At 38.6% G+C, this 18,145-nt stretch overlaps 1 protein-coding gene across 3 annotated transcripts in view; it reads right to left on the minus strand.

The window, feature by feature from the left end:
• ELOVL5 (ELOVL fatty acid elongase 5) overlaps nt 1-18,145 on the minus strand; it is a 68,031-nt gene that overhangs the window by 13,601 nt on the left and 36,285 nt on the right. For 2 of the 3 annotated variants that reach the window (XM_016153873.2, XM_016153872.2), the window contains exons 2-3: nt 11,660-11,725; nt 8,434-8,621 (exon numbers count right to left, since the gene is read on the minus strand). In XM_016153873.2, coding sequence (XP_016009359.1) covers nt 8,434-8,621; nt 11,660-11,717 — 246 coding nt within the window. In that variant the 5' untranslated portion in view covers nt 11,718-11,725. Of the gene's footprint in view, nt 1-8,433; nt 8,622-11,659; nt 11,726-14,605; nt 14,629-18,145 lie in introns of those variants that run through there. The other variant, XM_036218861.1, reaches the window with a different exon arrangement.

The raw sequence follows: 18,145 nt of genomic DNA on the forward strand, positions 1-18,145 counted from the left end.
AAACAAAGAATAAGCAGAAAAATATCCTAAGTGGCCCTTATCAATCATTCACCCCAATGTCCCAAGATATCAGAGTAACTACATAACGTTTTTCCGAAAGGGGCTGGCTGCCTTTAGTGATAAGGGCTTACGAGCTGTGTGGCTATTACCCCTTGACCAGAAATGGAATGCGAGCCAATGAGAACAGAGATTACTCATACTGGCATTCAAATGTATCGAGGAACACTTCTGCGCAATCCACCAAAATGTGTTTAGGGTTGATATTTTCACAACTTTTGGCTATTTCTGTGTGAATCTCCAAGTGTGTACTTTATAGAACTAGCAGAAACTCATGTTTTCAATAAGGAAACAGAGATGAGAAGTGGTAGGGTAGCCCGAGGTCGCACAGCTTCTTGGAGGCACTGGAGGCACCCAGGAATCCTGATTCTCAGTCCAAACGCAATCTCAAAAGCAGTTCCTAACTCTTTTCACTTTCTTTGCCTATTTCTGAACCTTTAGTAAGAGCATATGGATACTCTATCCATGATGAATTCTGTGGAAAAGTAGACCTTAAGCTGCATCTTTATCTTCACCAGATGTTTGGTTTAAAATTAATCATCAGCTACTCCAAAATTAAAAGTATTTATTCCCGCTAGGCTTTAGCTGGCCAATCTCAGCAGTGCCTTTATGGAATAGGGTCAGGTCAAAGCATGTGGTTTTGAATTTCAAATCTTTCACATTCAGAGCATATGGATGCCCACTAAGATACTGTTACACCCATAACCTCCAAAACTGTTTATTTCTTATTATGTCCTGGAACACCCTTGGGTTACAACTGAATGAAACACCCTTAGTTAAGTCATTAAGGATGAGTTCTGTACACTAGAGAAGTCTTTAGGAAAAGCACAAAGAAACAGTTTGTTCTCAGCCCAACCTGAAACAGGTATGTCTGGCACTTCTCCCTGGACTCTAGGTCCGGCCCTCTGCTATTCAGGCCTCCTGGGAGGTAGTTTCAGGTAGTTTGCTTCCACATATCCAGTAAGAAACACTCGTTTTATATTTCACAGCGGTGTTAGTGGCTAGGAGAGAGAAACCTCAAGCTAAGACTTAGCATTTTGAGGCAGTAATGATCCAATGATTTGGAGTACGGATGTGGCTCCCAGGTCCACCCCAGAGCTATCCCTCTGCAGAAAGGAGAAAGTAATAGTGCTATGAACACTAAATGAGTTAGCCCAGTACCTGGCATAAGGCAGGCACTATATAAATCTTTGCTATGATTCTAGCCAGACATTCGCTATATCTGCTTCCCATGACTGAAGGCCCATGACTAGGTCTAAAGTGGTGTTGCCTCTATGAGTATACAGAAGCCTCAGCCAGAGCACCTTCTGGATAATTTAAAGAGAGAGATCTCCAGCCTACTTACTGACTTTGGCTCTGCAGACTAAGTCTGCTTTGGTTGAGGACTGTAGAGTGACATGCTCCTTGTTACACCAGCTGCAAGCCATGTTACCAAAGGTGCAGGGTCAGTTTAGAGAAGTCAGGCTGGGCTTTGGACCAAGCCCAAAGCTGCCTCTCTACCGGAAGGTATCCCTTCCTCTTCCCCTGGGTGTGAGAGGTGAGTGGAAGGCTGTCTGGGGATGCAGCCTTCTCTCAATTTGCCCAACTGTATGGCATTCTTTCAGGGCAGTGCCAGATAAACTGAGGGGCAAGTAACAGAGTAGGAGCTTCCACTCTCTGAGAGGTTTCCTTCCAAGCAAAAAAATTCAGTTGTAAAGGATCTAAGAGTAAGAAATATTTTAGCCAGTGCTCAGGCTTTTCTTACAAGTATTAATCTTACCACATGTTTCAACTTCTCTGTACCTCTGTTAAATGGGAAAAAGCAGAATAGTAAATATCTTTTTAGAAGTATTTTGGTAAAGAAAATAATTTTTTAAAATAAAATCAGATAATCTACTGCCAGATCTGTTAAGTGTTTTTCCAAATCCTATTTTCCCACAATAACGTATCTATTTTAGGAAAGCCTGAAGGGAAAGAAAAACAACAAGGCAGTTTGGAATATAATGTTTCCAAAGCAACTGCTCTGTGGTTCTGCTGAGGCCCTTCAAAGCCGGAGCCCAGAGAGGAACGCCTGTCAGGTGCCTGTCAGGGGAGAAGCTTCAGCAGCATTTACCCCACAATTACAGAGAGGTTAGAAAGCATGAGGAAGATACCCATCCCATCAAATGCTCGGTTTCTTTCATCTTTCCAATAAGGTAGCATGAGAAATCTTCAAAAGATTCAAACTAAAAAATACAGACTTCTGGTTCTGGCAATGCAGCAAGCTGAACAAAAGCAACCGACTCCCTCGCTATTGACATACGCACAGAGAAATGCCATGAGACACACAAAAAAACTCCAACATCGCTGAAGCCTAACTGTAAAGTGAGGTTTCCCCCCAAAAAATTATTCAGAAAAGAGGAAGTTAGCTTACACTCAAGTCCTTTTAAAATCTTTTATTTGGGGAAGACACATTTACCTGAGATGACCCCAGTGATACTAGTTTGGGAGGCTTACACAGGACACCTGACAAACCTGTCTGTTTTTGTTTTAAAAAAGATAATAAATTTAACAGAGATTTAATATTTATTCCGAGGCATGACCTCAGAAGAAAACTTTTTAAAGACTATTTTAAAAAGCAACATATATATATATATATATATATATATATATACACGTGTGTGTGTGTGTGTGTGTGTGTGTGTGTGTGTGTGTGTATTTATGCAATATATCAAATGGTTAAGTTTGGAGATCACTGTCCTATCTATTATCATAAAGGGGAAAAAAAATCAATGTTTCCATGTTATGGAAAGAAAAAAAGAATAAGCAGTAAACTTTTAGAAATAAAAGATATATAGTAATTGAAGCTAAAAGTGAATGAAATGGATGAAACAAATTAGACACAAGTGAAAATGAGTAAATCAGAAGAATGCAGGAGCTAGAGAGAAGCAAAAAATAAAAAAGAGAAACTATGTGGAGTCTGAGAATGTCTGACCCACGTCTAATAGGAGATCTAGGAGATGATGAAGAGGGAGGAAGAGGGGCCATAGTCAAGGAGATGATGCCCGAGTACTTTCCTAAATTTTTAAAACATAAGTTTTCAGATTGAAGGCACACAAGTCCTGAATGAGATAAATAAAAATGGGTAACTTCTGAAGCACATTATTGTTTTATTTTTAAACACAAATAACTGGAACGAAAAAGACTACCTACAAATGAACAAAAATGGACTTCATTTATTCCAGACTTCTCTGGAATAAATCTTTAAAGTGCCGAGAAAAAATAACTATTAATCTAAAACTTTATGCCCTGCTAAAATACTATTCAAGCGTAAAGACAGATAAAATGATGTCACACAGAGACTTAGTTTACCCTTCTCAGAAAAGAACTACTCTGGAAGAAGAAAACTGAACTGCAAAGGAAAAATAAATTTCACAGATCAATAGTGAGCATAAAATTCAGTAAGCACTGACTGCAGTAATGATTGTTTAGAATCTTACAAAAAGGTGGAACAATTGCCACCAATAACATAGAAGATGGGGGATCAGAGATGAAATCTTCTAAGGTCCTTATATAGTTGAGGAGAATAGAAATAGTAATTCACTTTAGACTTTATCAAGTCAAGAATTCATAGTAAAAACCTATGGGTAACCACTAAAATAACAGAATGAATAACTTTTAAATCAGTAAAATGAAAAAAGAAATAATATAAAAATTCAACAGAAAGCAGGAAAGGAAAAAAAAGGGCAAAGAAAAACACATACACATATAAAAATAGAAATTATTCTAAAATAACAGTTACATTAAATGAAAAGGGATTACATTTCACCACTAAAAAGCAAGAGATTGTCATTAAACTCCTATGCGTATATCTAGTAAAAAATAAAAACAAACAAAACAAAACCTAACAAGCAAAAAAATCTGATTACATTTGTACAAGGAGATGTGTCCAAGAACAGTCAATACAACTGTTAATTGGAAAGCTACATGTCCACCCAAACAAAAATGGATAAAAGGGTGTAAGAAATTCTAACACTAAAATAACAGAGAAATTAAATTTAACGAATTAAATCTTTTTTTAAAAAAAATTAAATTCTTAAGATTCAACATGGATTCATCTCAAAATATATTATCATGTATACATATATATGTAGTAAAAACATAAAAATATATCCAGAAGAAACATATGAACTTTAGAAAAAAGTTACATTTGGAAAGGGCTGTACTTTAAGGGCATTTGGTAATTAAAAAATAAATTAATTAATTAAAACCAGTAATGTCAATATTTGTGTAATTTTTCCCCCATATTTTGAATTTAAAATAAAAATTGCAAAGGGAAAGAGAATAAGTTTCGGATCTATGTCAATCCAGATCCATCTATCCAGTTAGTTAACTGCCAATTATTGTTTTAAAACTACATTTTAAATGTGCTGAATGTTTGAGAGAATTCTCTCACATTCACAACACAGTTCTAAATGCAAGGGAATAAACATACACAAAGACTCAATAAATAATCCTGTTTGTAATCTGTGCTTTATCTTTGTTAAATAAAGTACAACCTTGGTTCTGGCTTTGCTTTTTTCTGTCCTAATGCTGGGGACACATTTGGTGGAAGACACTAACAATGGAGAAAAAAAATGTGGAAGATAACATTATAATGACTGCCATCCTGTGAGCCAGTGATTTCAGTGAGAAGATGCTAAAGGGCATATTCACCAGAGCACTTAAAGGAAAGGAATGTGTCATGTTCCTTGGGAATAGGGAGGCAAACTATGCTGGAAAATCACTTCATTGTTCTGGAGCTAAGTCCTCTCCCGGCTTCACAGAGGAGCTGAATCTTGCATAGAGTCCTCAAAAGTAAGATGCAGGTAGTTAAACCAAGACAGACTTAGGTCAGAAAGGAAGAGAGAGTTTTTAAAGCGTAGAGGACACTGAATGAAAGGGTGTGGTGCTGGCGAGCTTGAACAGAGCTGGGCATAATGGACAGGCTAAGAAGGCTCAAAGTATCTCCTCCCGAGGAAACAGGTGAGGAGTTGGCTCAGTACAAAGCCACATGGGACTGTGCAATAGCAACCTGGTTTTCCCCAGAAGCTACTAATGAGTCCCCAGATCAGTGCATGGGAGCAAGCTGATCAACAGGGACACTCCCTCTTGGACCATAAAAACAGAGCCACTAGATCCTCTCTGCTTAGAGGGGTAAGAGCCAAAGGCACAGGAGAGAAGAGCTGCCACACCAGAATGGTTCCACATCAGGACAGAGCGGCTGCCCCATGATTGAGGTATTAACACAAAGGAGTTAGAAGCAGCTCAGAGAGCTTGCTGGTGAGCCAGGGAAAAGTGGAGTCCAGCCTAGGTATATGCTGCATAATAAGGAAAAACCACAATTTTGTGAGGGGTAGATGTAGATTCCCAATATGGGGATCGGGAACAAGGGGATAGTTAGAAAAAACAGTAGGGTATCCATTCAGATGAAATATGCCCCAAATCTCTGGGGATAGCAAGATTTTTATGTTTACTCTGAGAGCAGTTTTACAAAGCTTAATGCAAATAAGTTCTCTCTTCTATAATCTGAAATTTTATTTCTGAGACTTCGCCATTGCTATGATCTTAGACAACACCTAATTTAATAAGCAAAAGCTACAAGTCTTCCCATAAAGTCCTAAACTTTCAATCTAAAACATCCCACTGTTCTAATATGCTTCTAATCAGGGATCTATGACCTTTGTCTAAAAAATAAACACTAAGTTCCCGAGATAATTAGAAGTAATGCCATATCTCTCCTTCTAGTTTTCTTCCTACTAATAGCATAAACTATGAACAAGCCTGTGTTCAACATTTTAAACTCAGTTACACAATTTTAAACATGTTGTTTATATACTTTTTTTCTTCTAGCAATTTTAAAGTTTTGGCTACTCTCTCCGCTTTTCTTTTTATCTTCCTTCTTTCAATATTTCTCCTTGTGTCCTTTAGTGACAATTAATTTTATTTGTCTTAACCTAGAACTTGCCACAGCAGCCGTGACTGCATGCCACAGGATTAAATAAACAAAAAAATCAGTGACTACATATTTGTTTTAAAAACTCTTTACAGATCCAAATATACACATAAGCAGGAGGGTAAATAGAGACTAATAATCATGACCGTGCCAATTGTGTGACCACAGGTATATGGCTCCAACTCTTGGTACATTTCTTTGAAAATGAGGGGCCCAACTGAGCTCCATAACAACCTCAGTTTGTTGTTGTACAACTCCATGACTGCCCTCCCATGTTTTAGTATTTACTAGAATATAAATGCTAAGTAAAAAAAAATAAAAACTAGTAGCTAAAATGAAATTAAAAACTTGACAAACGATATATTGTAATGGTATTACTGATGAGTTTATGTAAGCACAAGAAAAAAGTCAGAGAAACATCAAACGTAAATATTATTTAACTTGAAATACCACAGCTTATTTGTGACTCAGACATATCTGATCTGGATAGAGTTTATTCCTTAATTTAAGGAATTATTGCCCCCTTATTTATTACATCTCTATGTACTCTAAATTGTGAGTTAAAAATGTTATTTTCCTTCTCTGTATAGTTCTTAAATCTCTATATTCAGTGCTTAGGCACTGCTCAATGCTTTCTATTGTTCTCACAAAACTGAGGAAAATTTATACTGCTTATTATAATGCTTTCGGAACCCTTCAAATTTACTCATTCTTAGAGATATTTTACACACACACACACACACACACACACACACACACACACACGTCAGCAATTCATATAGTTTTTGGTCCTCTCTTTACCAAGAAATTACCTGAGAGGTTAAATTATATAGCTATAGCTAGCTATATCTTTAGGGCTTGAGAAACATATAAGGCAGATGCTTAAGTTCTATAAGATTAAATAATCTTAAACATTTTCATCTAGAATATTGCTATGTGTAATAATAAACTCTCTAAAAGCTTTTTAAAGGAAATGGCTATATTACCTATCAATTACGGGAAAGTAAACAGTTCACTCTGAAAAACCTGACAGCTTGCCTCTATTTGTCCCTTGAACACAGATGTGCACAATGCTGGGCCCAGGAGTCACTCCTGTGTACTGCCCTTGCCTCCAGTCCTGCCATATCCACCTTGGAGGCTAATTAAACTGCCTTCGTTCTAGAATAGGACAGAAAAAAAGCAAAAAAGGAGCTGTAAGCATTTTAGAGTGTCAAGCATAAAAGTTAAGATAGTAGCATCTACCATTCTAGTCACAAAACCTCTACTGTGGTTTATGAAATGTATGTGGGAGAATAAGACACACACAGCTGCAATACCTCTGACAATCAAATACAATGTTTTTCAAAAGCTTGCACAACCCTATCCGCCCTCATACACAGCCACATCATCATAACCTGAGGCTGATGGGAACTTTATTCTTTCCCCTAAATATTAATTTTAAGATTCATATTGATCTCTCTCCTTCCCCACTTCCCCTTATCTTCTTTACTACTCCTTGGAGAATTAAAGCCATAATAAAAGGTTAAAAATCTAAGTAGGACTGCTTAAAGCGTTCATTTATGTATGGTTTAATTCTTCACCCCAGAGACTAGCAACGGTTTTGTACTATAAGCCTGAAAAGTATAGTCCTTCCCCTAAAAATGCACACAGACTGTGCCTACCACAGGAGGGCAGCTTTCCTCCCCACCTTCAGCTTCAAAGGCCATATTACAATATCGTGCAAAACAGGGAGGACATAGTATTGATTCTTTCATTTTTATTTAAGCTACATTTGCTTTTGAGGTCATGGAATGTGGTTTTCAATATTCTAGTTATATAGAAGAAACAATTGGGCCTGAATTTACACAGGCCATTCAAACCCTAAACACAGATCTCACTATCTACTCTTCTTAGCTTTTGAAAAATAACTTGTCAAATCTCAAAGCTATTTACAGTTATCAGATCAGGATAGAGAGGCTGACTTACCACAAAGGTAAGAAACACAAGTACCACCCACTTCCTTCCTCCCCACCCCAAACAGGAATCATTTTATTAAACACTTAATAATAAAATGCTCACAAATCTGTTTTTCATGTTTTTTTCATATTCTACTCTGTATTTTGCTTGTATAAGAGTATTTCCAAAATATTTATTTTAATTCTGAATACAATACGAAACATAAATAAAAAAAGAATTAATAGCAAAGCTTTCTATGTTAGATAGTTTAGGAGGCATAGTTGCACAAACTCTAGTGTTTTGAAAAAACACTAGAGTTTGAAAAAATCAATTTTAAAAGCATACTCAAAGTGCATTAATGTCCTTGCTCTTCTAGTTTTCTCCCCATCCCAGTCAACTACCTCTCTTCATTCAGAGACACAATTCAGAACTGTGATATGAGTAAAGTTAAGTGAGAAGAAGCAAGCCCAAGTTAACCTCTGACCTACCTCATAGAACATATAAAGTGACAGCAATGTGAGTCCAAGGTTATACACCACTAAAATCCCCCGGCAAAAGAACGGCTGCCTGTTCTTCATGTATTTTGGTCCCAGCCACACAATTAGTAAGTATATGATGGAACATACAAAAGTAGGTATATAATTGTCCAGAAGGAACCATCCTTTTACTCTGGTGTCTGGAAAATAATAAAGAAGATTAGTGACTAGTAAGTTAGATATAAAAAACACCATGGCATTTTTCAAACATTAAAAAAATATTTTCTAACCACAATTTTATAATAGTTACCTACAATCAACAAAGCAACCAGAAGAAGCAGCATGAGTTTCCAATCTACATCATACAAAGTGAAGCTACTTCTTACATGCTCTCCTTGTTACATGTTCTGAACAACAATGTGTATATTACTCATGAGTTTTGCTAAGTGCATTAATAATGACTAAATTTAAAAAATCCTTTCCAACAAATTTTACCAAAAAAGAAAAAAAAACGGGAAAGCTAAATTTTCCATTAACTGGATTTATTAACCAGATTTGTTAAATTATTCATGGGATAATGAAACTCTAGAAATGGCAGTCTTTGAATCTTGAAGTCCTCCCAGCATGTGCAGACTTAGAGAAAACATGCCATTTAGTCAGCTTAATGATAGTCACTGAATAGACAGGCAGCATCTGCTATGAGTGCAACGGTCAACAGCATAGGGACAATTTTTTTTTGTGAGGGTGAAGCAGCGACGAGTAGATAAATGACTCTGTAAGTATTAAGGAACCAGGTAAGGAGTTGAAGCTTGAGGGAGAAGCTACACTGATTCAAGGGACCTACTGGTGTAGGAGACATCGCCTACTCTCATCCCTTTCCAAAGCAGGAATAATGAGGAAAAGGAAAATTAGTTCCAAGTAGCTGCCAGCATCAATCTGACAGCCCTCCCCTTAGATGAGGGTAAACTTTCTGGCAGCTAGATTCCCTAGGTGTAACCTGCCTTCTGCAAGATTCAATTTCCTCCTCTGGCTCACTCCTAAGAAGCCACCTCTGCAGCATGTTCCCCTCTGCATTCTGTTATATGAACCCTCCAAACCTGTAGCTCCTCAATCTTATCTACCCTCCAAGGCCTCCTACTCTGGAGCTCAGGGGCACATGCAGGTTTCACTTCCTGCATCTTTTGAGAAGTAGCGGCTAGTGGAGGACAGCCTTTGCCCCTTCTTTGACCTCCTAACTGGACCATCTCACTACTCTCTCTGACTTCGTAGGACAAGCATAAGTTAAGTAAAGCATATGTTACTTGGCGAACCTACTGTCAGTCTCCTTTCTTGCAGACACCCTAATTTCTCCCTGTGTTTTTCTCATGGCTTTCTTCCCTTGGCTTTAGAGGGAGATGGCCTACACCCTCTCCCACTAGTTGTGCTAGGGTGGCAGAGTGTTACTGTCACTTCTGCTGAACTGGGGGTTCTCAGAAGTGCTGCAGGGAAGTGGCTGGTCCCAGTGAACTTAACCAGGGGACTCTTAACATCGTTTGTACTCAGCTCTGGGCCTGAGCTGTCAATTCTGAGAAAACAAGTTCCCACTTAACAACTAACATCAGATGTTTATGTGTACATTATATATCGCAAACACAGTAAATATACACACAAAAACCTCCCATTTCCTTTTATGTAGAGCTCTGTTTGCACCTTGCTTTTAAAATTTTATAACAGATCTTAATCTTCCATTATCAGCAAGTATCCAACTTCCTTCTACAATGCCTAACACTTCCTGGGAACTGGCCCCATCTCCAGACCCAGGCAAGAAATCCTCAGGAATCTAGCCAAATCATGGTCATCCTAACCCACTCTCTGGTGACTGGTTCAGACATGTGAAGCAAGTATGGCCACTGAGCTTTGAGGAGATGACAGCTAGTCAAGGTCTCTGAGAAAGAATTTCCTTGTTCTTAAACCCATGCAAATGAGCTGATTTCTTCCTCTTCCTCTGAGGGTGCTGCCTGGGGCTGCTGCGGCCAACTTGCAACCATGAAGAAAAGTTGTGTGGGGGAAGGGACCTATTCTGAGGACAGAGATACTGATATACTAAGGATGCAAAGGAGAAAATGACAAGAGCCCTTGGTTAACGACATTGAGCCCCTGAATAATTCAGGAGTTGCCTTATCTTATAATATAAACTAGTCGTTTTTATTATTGTTTCAGCCATTTAAAATTGAATTTTGGGGGCATCATCCCAACACAAGCACATAGAGATGGATCCATATTATTCTTTTCCACTGGCTATACCTAAATTTATTTAACCTGTCCCCTATTGACAGGCATCTAGATTATTACCAGTTTCGAAAGCAATGCTAAGTAGCATCCTCATAACATCTTCGCATAACTGACCAAGGTCAGTTCTAGGACAAATTCTTAGGAGTCAAACAGTTAAGTCAAAGGGCATGTGCATTTTAATTTCAACAGAGGACACAATTACCCTCCAGAGAGGTTACACCAATTTAGACTCTTCACATCCACATCCTCACTATTACCACAGATGGCACCACACGTATTTCATCTTTGCCATACAAATAAAGGGCCTTTTGTTGCTTTCTTTTGTATTTTAAAAATCATGAGACTAAAAATCTTTTAAATGATCTGTTTAAAAGCCTCTTAGAGTTTTTCTGTGAATCTTTCTGTGAACCTGAAAAGTTCCTTCTTTAAAGATAAGACATTAAGAGATATTATAGATGACATTAAAGGAAGGTAATACAGAGCTGATTTACTTCCTAAAAGATAATAAACGACTAAGAGGAGTATAAAAAGTGAATCCAGGTATATATATTTACTTGTTGACATGCTAGAAAATGAAAGAACATTAAAAAGCCCTAAAATGATAAAAAGGGAGTGTTTCAAACTCATTGCAGCAGTGCATTTTGGAAGCCGGTTTCAGCTGGAGACTGATAAGAATTGAGGAAAACATACTGGTGACTGCGGTGAGATCTGCGGTGTACTTAGGCTACAAGCTTTATCTCCAGCCTAAGCGAGCAGAGGGTCACAGCAGCTGTGTCTCAGTTGCAACGGCCAGGGGACACTGCACGAGTCCCACAACAGTCAGAGGACTTCTCCGAGCCCCTTGTTATCCAGGACAAAGCATGACTCATCACAGAAAATGCTGTTTTCTAGAATCTCATCATGAAATATTTACAAGTGGCTATGGTGAGGGTAGGGAAGAAGTGAGCAAAACTGAAAACCACCTTACCTCGGGGGCCTAGCAGTGCCTTGAAATAGGTACTAAGTGATGCATCAAAATTTTCCATTTTAAAATCTGTTAAGAAAAAAAGACATTGATTAATCGCCACTCAAAATGCTTCTTACACAGCATTTTTTTTTCATAAAAGAACAAGAACAAATTCTTTTCAAAGGTTAAATTACTCATGTTAGAACAATTTTTTTTAAAACTCACAAAAGTAACATGTGCTAGTTCTAATGTGAAAATCAAAAGGAAACACAATCCTGTGAATTCACTTTATAAACAAAGTGCCAGTCTGAACTTCTTTTCTCAGTTCCATAAAAACTCTTTCTGTGAAGCTGAAATCTCAGTGAGAAGAGTGGAATTGGACTGAAAGGTGGCAGACAGGAGCCGATTCTGCCTGGGCAAGAACCAAGCCTGAGCTAAGACACAGAGCGGAAAAGCTGTATCAGAGGAAGGAATAGCTCAGTGAAAAGACGGTTTCCTCTGCTTGTTACGTTTGTTAATTATACTTCATGCCCACAGTAAAGTTTATTAAAAATGAAATGATGCGATTAAAAAAAATCTCATCACCTCCCTCCAAACACAACCCCTAAAGCCTCACTGTCAGAAAGAACCTAATGACAATATTTGCTGGGTATACTTCCAAAGATTTTTTTTTTGAGCACTAAAGGTCATGCCAAATGGGTGTTTTTACAGTTGTGAATTGTAGATGTAGATCACCCATTAGATGATCAAGTCAACTTGGTAATAAAAATAATAAACTGATTATAATAATCAGAGTGAGAATGAATACTGTCTCAGAAATTTTTAAGGTTACTGTATCATATTTATAAGTATGACGTACTCAGCTATAATGTAAATTATATTCCCACTGTGTGAGGGGTCACAGTAAAAAAAAAAAAACTTATAATAAAAACACTGTTATACTGAAAAGTGTATATATAGTAAGTCCTTACTTAACCTTGTCAATAGGTTCTTGGAATTGTGGCAGAACAACATATAAATGAAACTGTTTTTACCGGAGGCTAACTGACATAGACAAGAGTTAAGTTCAGCACTTCATCAACATTATAATGAAATGATGTTACCTGAAGACCTGCCATATATTACTTAGTTGTTTTCACTTAATAAAACGTCTTGAGGATAGTATCATATTAATAAGTTATCCATCTATTTCCATCTTCTAAGATTTTATAAACCCCAACATTTCCCTCCTATTTAAGATACACGTTTAAACGGTAGCTAGGCATTTTTTCATGTGTATACTGACTAGATTTTCTATATTAACATTAGGAGGCACACATTTTCAACTTTACCCTTATAGAAATAATCATAAATATTTTACCCTCCAAGAGCAAAAGCAAAAATCAGTTTTATTAACTAAGCTATTAATCATTTAATGCTACTGCTTTTCCTTGGCGCATCACACTGAAGCATGGATAAACTTCTACTTTGTAGTTTATCCATGAAATTACCCAGTGGGCGCTAGTAGTTAGAAATTAATCAATCCAGCCCAGCCCAACTGTGAGTCAGAGACAGGTGGAGCCATCAACGACATTGAAAGCAGTAGCTACCAGTGTTCTGTCCTGATATCTAACTGTCTAGCCCTGGAGGGGACTTGGGGAGGATATGACTCCCTCAATCCGTGGCTGGAAACCAAGAAAGTACCAGCTCCTACACGTCCAACTGCCAACGATTAGATGTGTCACTTTGTCCCTCAATAGTTATACAACCACACCGTTAGGTCACTTCTGAAATACAAAAATTAAACGGATTTTTAACATACTACATCTCTAAGACCATTCTGGTTCTGAGGCATTATCTTCCCTCAGATTGAGTTTTTCAGGGAACAGAAATTCTACAAAATCTTGCAGAGAGTCGGTTGAACTTTACATTCCTCACTAGAACTCCTCTTAGAAAGGATTCTATTCTTAAATAAGAATTGTTGTATCTATTAAAAGCTATTAGAAGTCCTGCAGTTAAAAAGTAATTTAACCTTAACTATTTTTTCATCATCAATTGAAAAACATCCAGAAAAATACAAGTTTTGGAATACAACTATTATGTTTTTGTGAAATCTAAATGACTCTAACACAATTTAACTTCATCTGTGATGGATGGTAGGGCATGTATATGGAGGACGCTTGCACCCCAATCAAAAGTAAACAAAAAGACTTGGCTTGAGGAGGAACAAGGTTGTAAACACCATGACTACTGAAAGAATTACTGATGGGCAGCTGTCCAAGCTGTCCACTAAGGACAGATTTACTTTCTTCCAAGACATTTTAATGTAGACCCTGCTCTTACTGGATGAGTATACAGTGTATTAATCAGTCTATCAACCAGGTAATAAGCACAAAAGAGCTGAGAGCAGGTACAGAGGCATAACAGGCTAGCAGGTGATAAAGTAGCTCAATGCCGGGTTCTTTATCAGACAATTTGGGTTTGAAATCTATTTTTTCCACTAACTAGCAATATGACTTTGGACAAGTTATTTAACCTATCTGTAAAATGGGGGGAATAGTAAAGTAATTGCTTCAAAGGTGGTTAAGAAGGTCAAATGATTTAATACACATAGATCCTCAGGACAGTGCGCCTGGCATGCAGTCAATAAATGTTTTCCACTATGTGTCTGCCACAGGTTCAACCCCATAATGAAGACTACCATGTGTGGCTGCCAGGGCTTTTTAACAGGGCTACTGCTGGCATTCTGTCCCTGGCCCCATTTACTAAACTCACCCACAGTCGCAGTGACAACCCACAACGTCCCTCAGGGGGACAGCAACAAAGCTGAGGGAGTTAACTTGCCAGGAGAGAGGAGCTGGTTAGTATAAGACATTAACTAAACATGAAAGACAAGGCTAAAACAAACATCTCATTGAATTACACAAATATCAAACACTTATTGTGTACAAAAAATTGCTGAACTGGAATAAACACAAAGGAACGTACCCGGAGACCTAGAACAAAATAGACTTTCACAGCAGGGAAAGAAGCCAGATGCTGTAAATGAAATACAAAATTGTTTGCAAATGAGTAGATGTTAGAATGACGCATGTTAAAAAAAAATAAGCTGTATATACATGCTTCACACCAAGTTGTAAAAATAATATTCAAATAACAGTAGTATGGTATCTAACATCAGAAATATTCCTGACAAAAGCAGTAAGGGAATCATTATAATTTTTAACTAAGAGGCCTTTCAGAGAGCTGTAACCAGTTTTGGTTTTCAGGTAAAGAGAATGTGGAAAATCTGGAAACAAGAGTAAAGAAATGTTTAAAAATGATAGGAAACAGACCTGTGGGGTGGAGTTGGGGTGCAGGGCGGCGGGGGGTGGGGGGAGGTGGGAGAACATTAGTGGACTTAGAAAAAAATGAGGCCTAGGAATTGGTATAAATGACCTATCACTACGAGGACAATGCCTAGGACAGAGTTGAACTTGAGAATCTAGGCTAACATCATGGCAACAGAAAAGCAGCTTGATTAAACATACGGTAAAATTTCAGTCCAAGTGAACTGAACTCAGCAGCAGGCTACCAAAGAGTGCAGAATTTAGTATTTGGAAATACCAAAAAAAAAAAAAAGTCTATTACAAGCCATCTGTCCTGAATAATCCAAGTCTAAACCCAGCTCGAACAGAGGCCCGCGGACGCTGGCAGGCACAGGAGCACTGCTTCGTCTTCTTAACGCGGGCCATCTTCTCTACAAAAGCACACGGCGATTTCGCCAGTAACGGCACATCTGTTCTTAGATTACATTTCTTCTCTTAGGCTTGCAGAACTTTTCACAATTAAACTCAGGAATATATAAAACAGCTAGCAAAATATTCTCTAAAGACATATGAGGAAAATAACCACCATAATTTTCAGAGAGTTGCTTGTCATGCTTTTAATGTCTATGCTGAAAAGGGAGGAAGGATGGGCAGAGATGGCCCCTAGAACACAGGCCCTTTATCAGTAGGATCCTGATCTGTTAATCACAGGCCTGGTTCTGTGCTGGACTCTGCCACGATAAAAGTTTTCCCCAAACTCTTCTCATATCATGCCCACGATTAGACCCTATAACCTTCTTAGACAGGGTTGTTTGTTTTTACACAGGTTACCAAGAAACACCTTTATCAAAGGTTTATTTTCATCATTTACTCTGGACAACGTCATGTTTCCATCTAGCCAGTCACAAGTGTAGGGGTAAAGGGCAGGCAGCAACTCCGGAGGCCCATGCTCCACTCCCTGCCTGGCGCCCAGACCTTACTCAGCAGTGGTTCACAGACATCAATCACATGGCACAACATGCAGAGAGCAATGTGGCCAACAGGCTGGGAACAGAAGGTGCCAATCTTTAAATGCTCTCACTGTCACCGTCCCCTCATCCTCCAGGCTGGAGCCCACCTGCCAGCACCATGCCCTTTTCCTTCTCATCTCCCTTGCTGAGCCTATCTACTTGTGGCATAGGAACAGTACAAAAGATCTCAGCAAATGAATTCTTCACTGCCAGGCAGACCTGCCCCACTGAGTGAGCAAGTTAGGCGCTTGCTGAGTGGCCTGTGCGCTGAGCTATATAATCTTTTGTACTTTTCTGAAGGTATGGGGGAGGCACAGGGCCCTGTAAAACCTTTTGCCTATTGATCTGGAATCATGGGAACAGCATGACCCACTTTGTACAAGATGTCCAACCACTATGCCAGGGCTCCACAGCCCGCCTGGCTGCTACAGTTCCTCATCTTCCAAGCTGCACGTGGACCAGTGACATCACTGCTCTATAATCCGAGTCATTCTACATGCAGCTTGGGCAAGCTAGGCCATGTGGGATCACAGCTGCTCTGTACAATTGTACTAGCAGGGACCAAGCCCAGGCACTGGGCCCATGGAAGAGATTTGGTCCTAAATGCAACAAAAGAATAAGTCATTCTTTGGTCTGGCTGGATCCCCACATGTAGAAAGGAACAGGGGTTGTTCAGCACCTTCCAAGAACCAGACCACATTGACGATAAGCCAAGCATGCCTTCCCCTTCTTTAATTTAACCAGGAGTCTGTGACACTCACTCAATCTATGGGGCTTCCCAGCATTACACACCATGACAGAGAATAGTAGGATCCATAAAAAAAATTTCCAATCACGAGAGTATCCAAAAGCTATTCACTCACTAATTCAAGGGCCATTCACAGAAAACGATAACTACGAAAACAGGATAAAGGTAGGAAACAGAGACAGGTAAATAAATTAGAACGGATTTTAAAGAATTCTTTTTTATGCATATTTTCCAAAAGATACTCATAGTTGAAAGCCACTTCCCACTATCAAATTCAAGAGTGTTTTCGGTAACCATGCAACTGTATTATAATTGTGCGTCACCGTAAATATCTAAAGGAAAAAAATTAATTGAGGCTGGCCATTCTCTATAAATTAATTACCCTCTATTAAAAGTGGATGTGGCAGAGTTCAGCACACCGTCACTTAGAGTAAGTACTGTACATATGCCAAGAATTTGCCCTGCGACAAGGACTGAGTTTTAGGATTTAGGTGAGCCTGGGGCCTGAATTCTAGAGAAACACTGAAACTACCATAGCACAAGATAGAGAAACCTGGAAATACTGACGCAAGCAAAACACAAAGGGCAAAAACCAAATCCCCTGAAGAGAGCAGTGATCATGAAGAAAATCCATCTGTTAGCTCTCTGCAGGAGCAGTATGCCCAGGTCAATCATCTGCATGAGGTTAAATAAACATCAGTGTTCACTTTGATCTAATATCAAACCGAGTTCGCTGGAGGCCTGTCTGAAAAAAGATATTACAATAAGCTTTCCAGAAAACTAGTCCCCCCGTCCCTTTCCATTTGGCTCCCAAGAGGGACAACAAAATGTAAGAGTATGAGGGTGGGGTATCAATGGAAGAAGGCTGCTGGGGTTAATGAGAGGTGGCACAGAAAGTTGCTTCCATTACAGTTCTCAAGATGAACCTACCTGCCTTGGTAAAATGCAAATGCTAATAATCATAAAATGCTAATAAGCTCTGTAAATGAGTCATTTACATCTGGAGCAGGAGGAAAAAAGCTACTCTGCGAATGAAAACTACTGGGATCTTAAAGCAAATCTGTTTTAAAAGATACCAAGATTTAAAAAAAAATTATTATAGTAAAGAAAGTTAATTTCTTAAACCCACAACTAGGCTTTTTGCTGACTTTAAAGATCTTTAGCAGTAAAGATCTTTAGGGTCAAGTCTTGGTTTTTCTTGCTGCTAAGGCAATGGCAGCAGGAAGCAGTCAGCTTGCTTTGAAGGCCCCCTTTCCTGTGAAATCGGTCAAGTCACGTTGCTTCTGGTTTAAAAAAATGTTTATTACAGACGTTTACCTACTATTCAGCATAGATCCCTCATCATATCCTGTTTTATTTCTTTTTTGAATTGTCACAGTTCATCTAAAAATAAGTCAATTGAGCTAGTGCTATAAGAGACAAAGGGTCATGATGAAATTTCCCTCCATTTTCTTTGCTCTCC

Source organism: Rousettus aegyptiacus, unplaced genomic scaffold, assembly GCF_014176215.1.
Source record: "Rousettus aegyptiacus isolate mRouAeg1 unplaced genomic scaffold, mRouAeg1.p scaffold_m13_p_1, whole genome shotgun sequence".
NCBI classification, from domain to species: domain Eukaryota; kingdom Metazoa; phylum Chordata; class Mammalia; order Chiroptera; family Pteropodidae; genus Rousettus; species Rousettus aegyptiacus.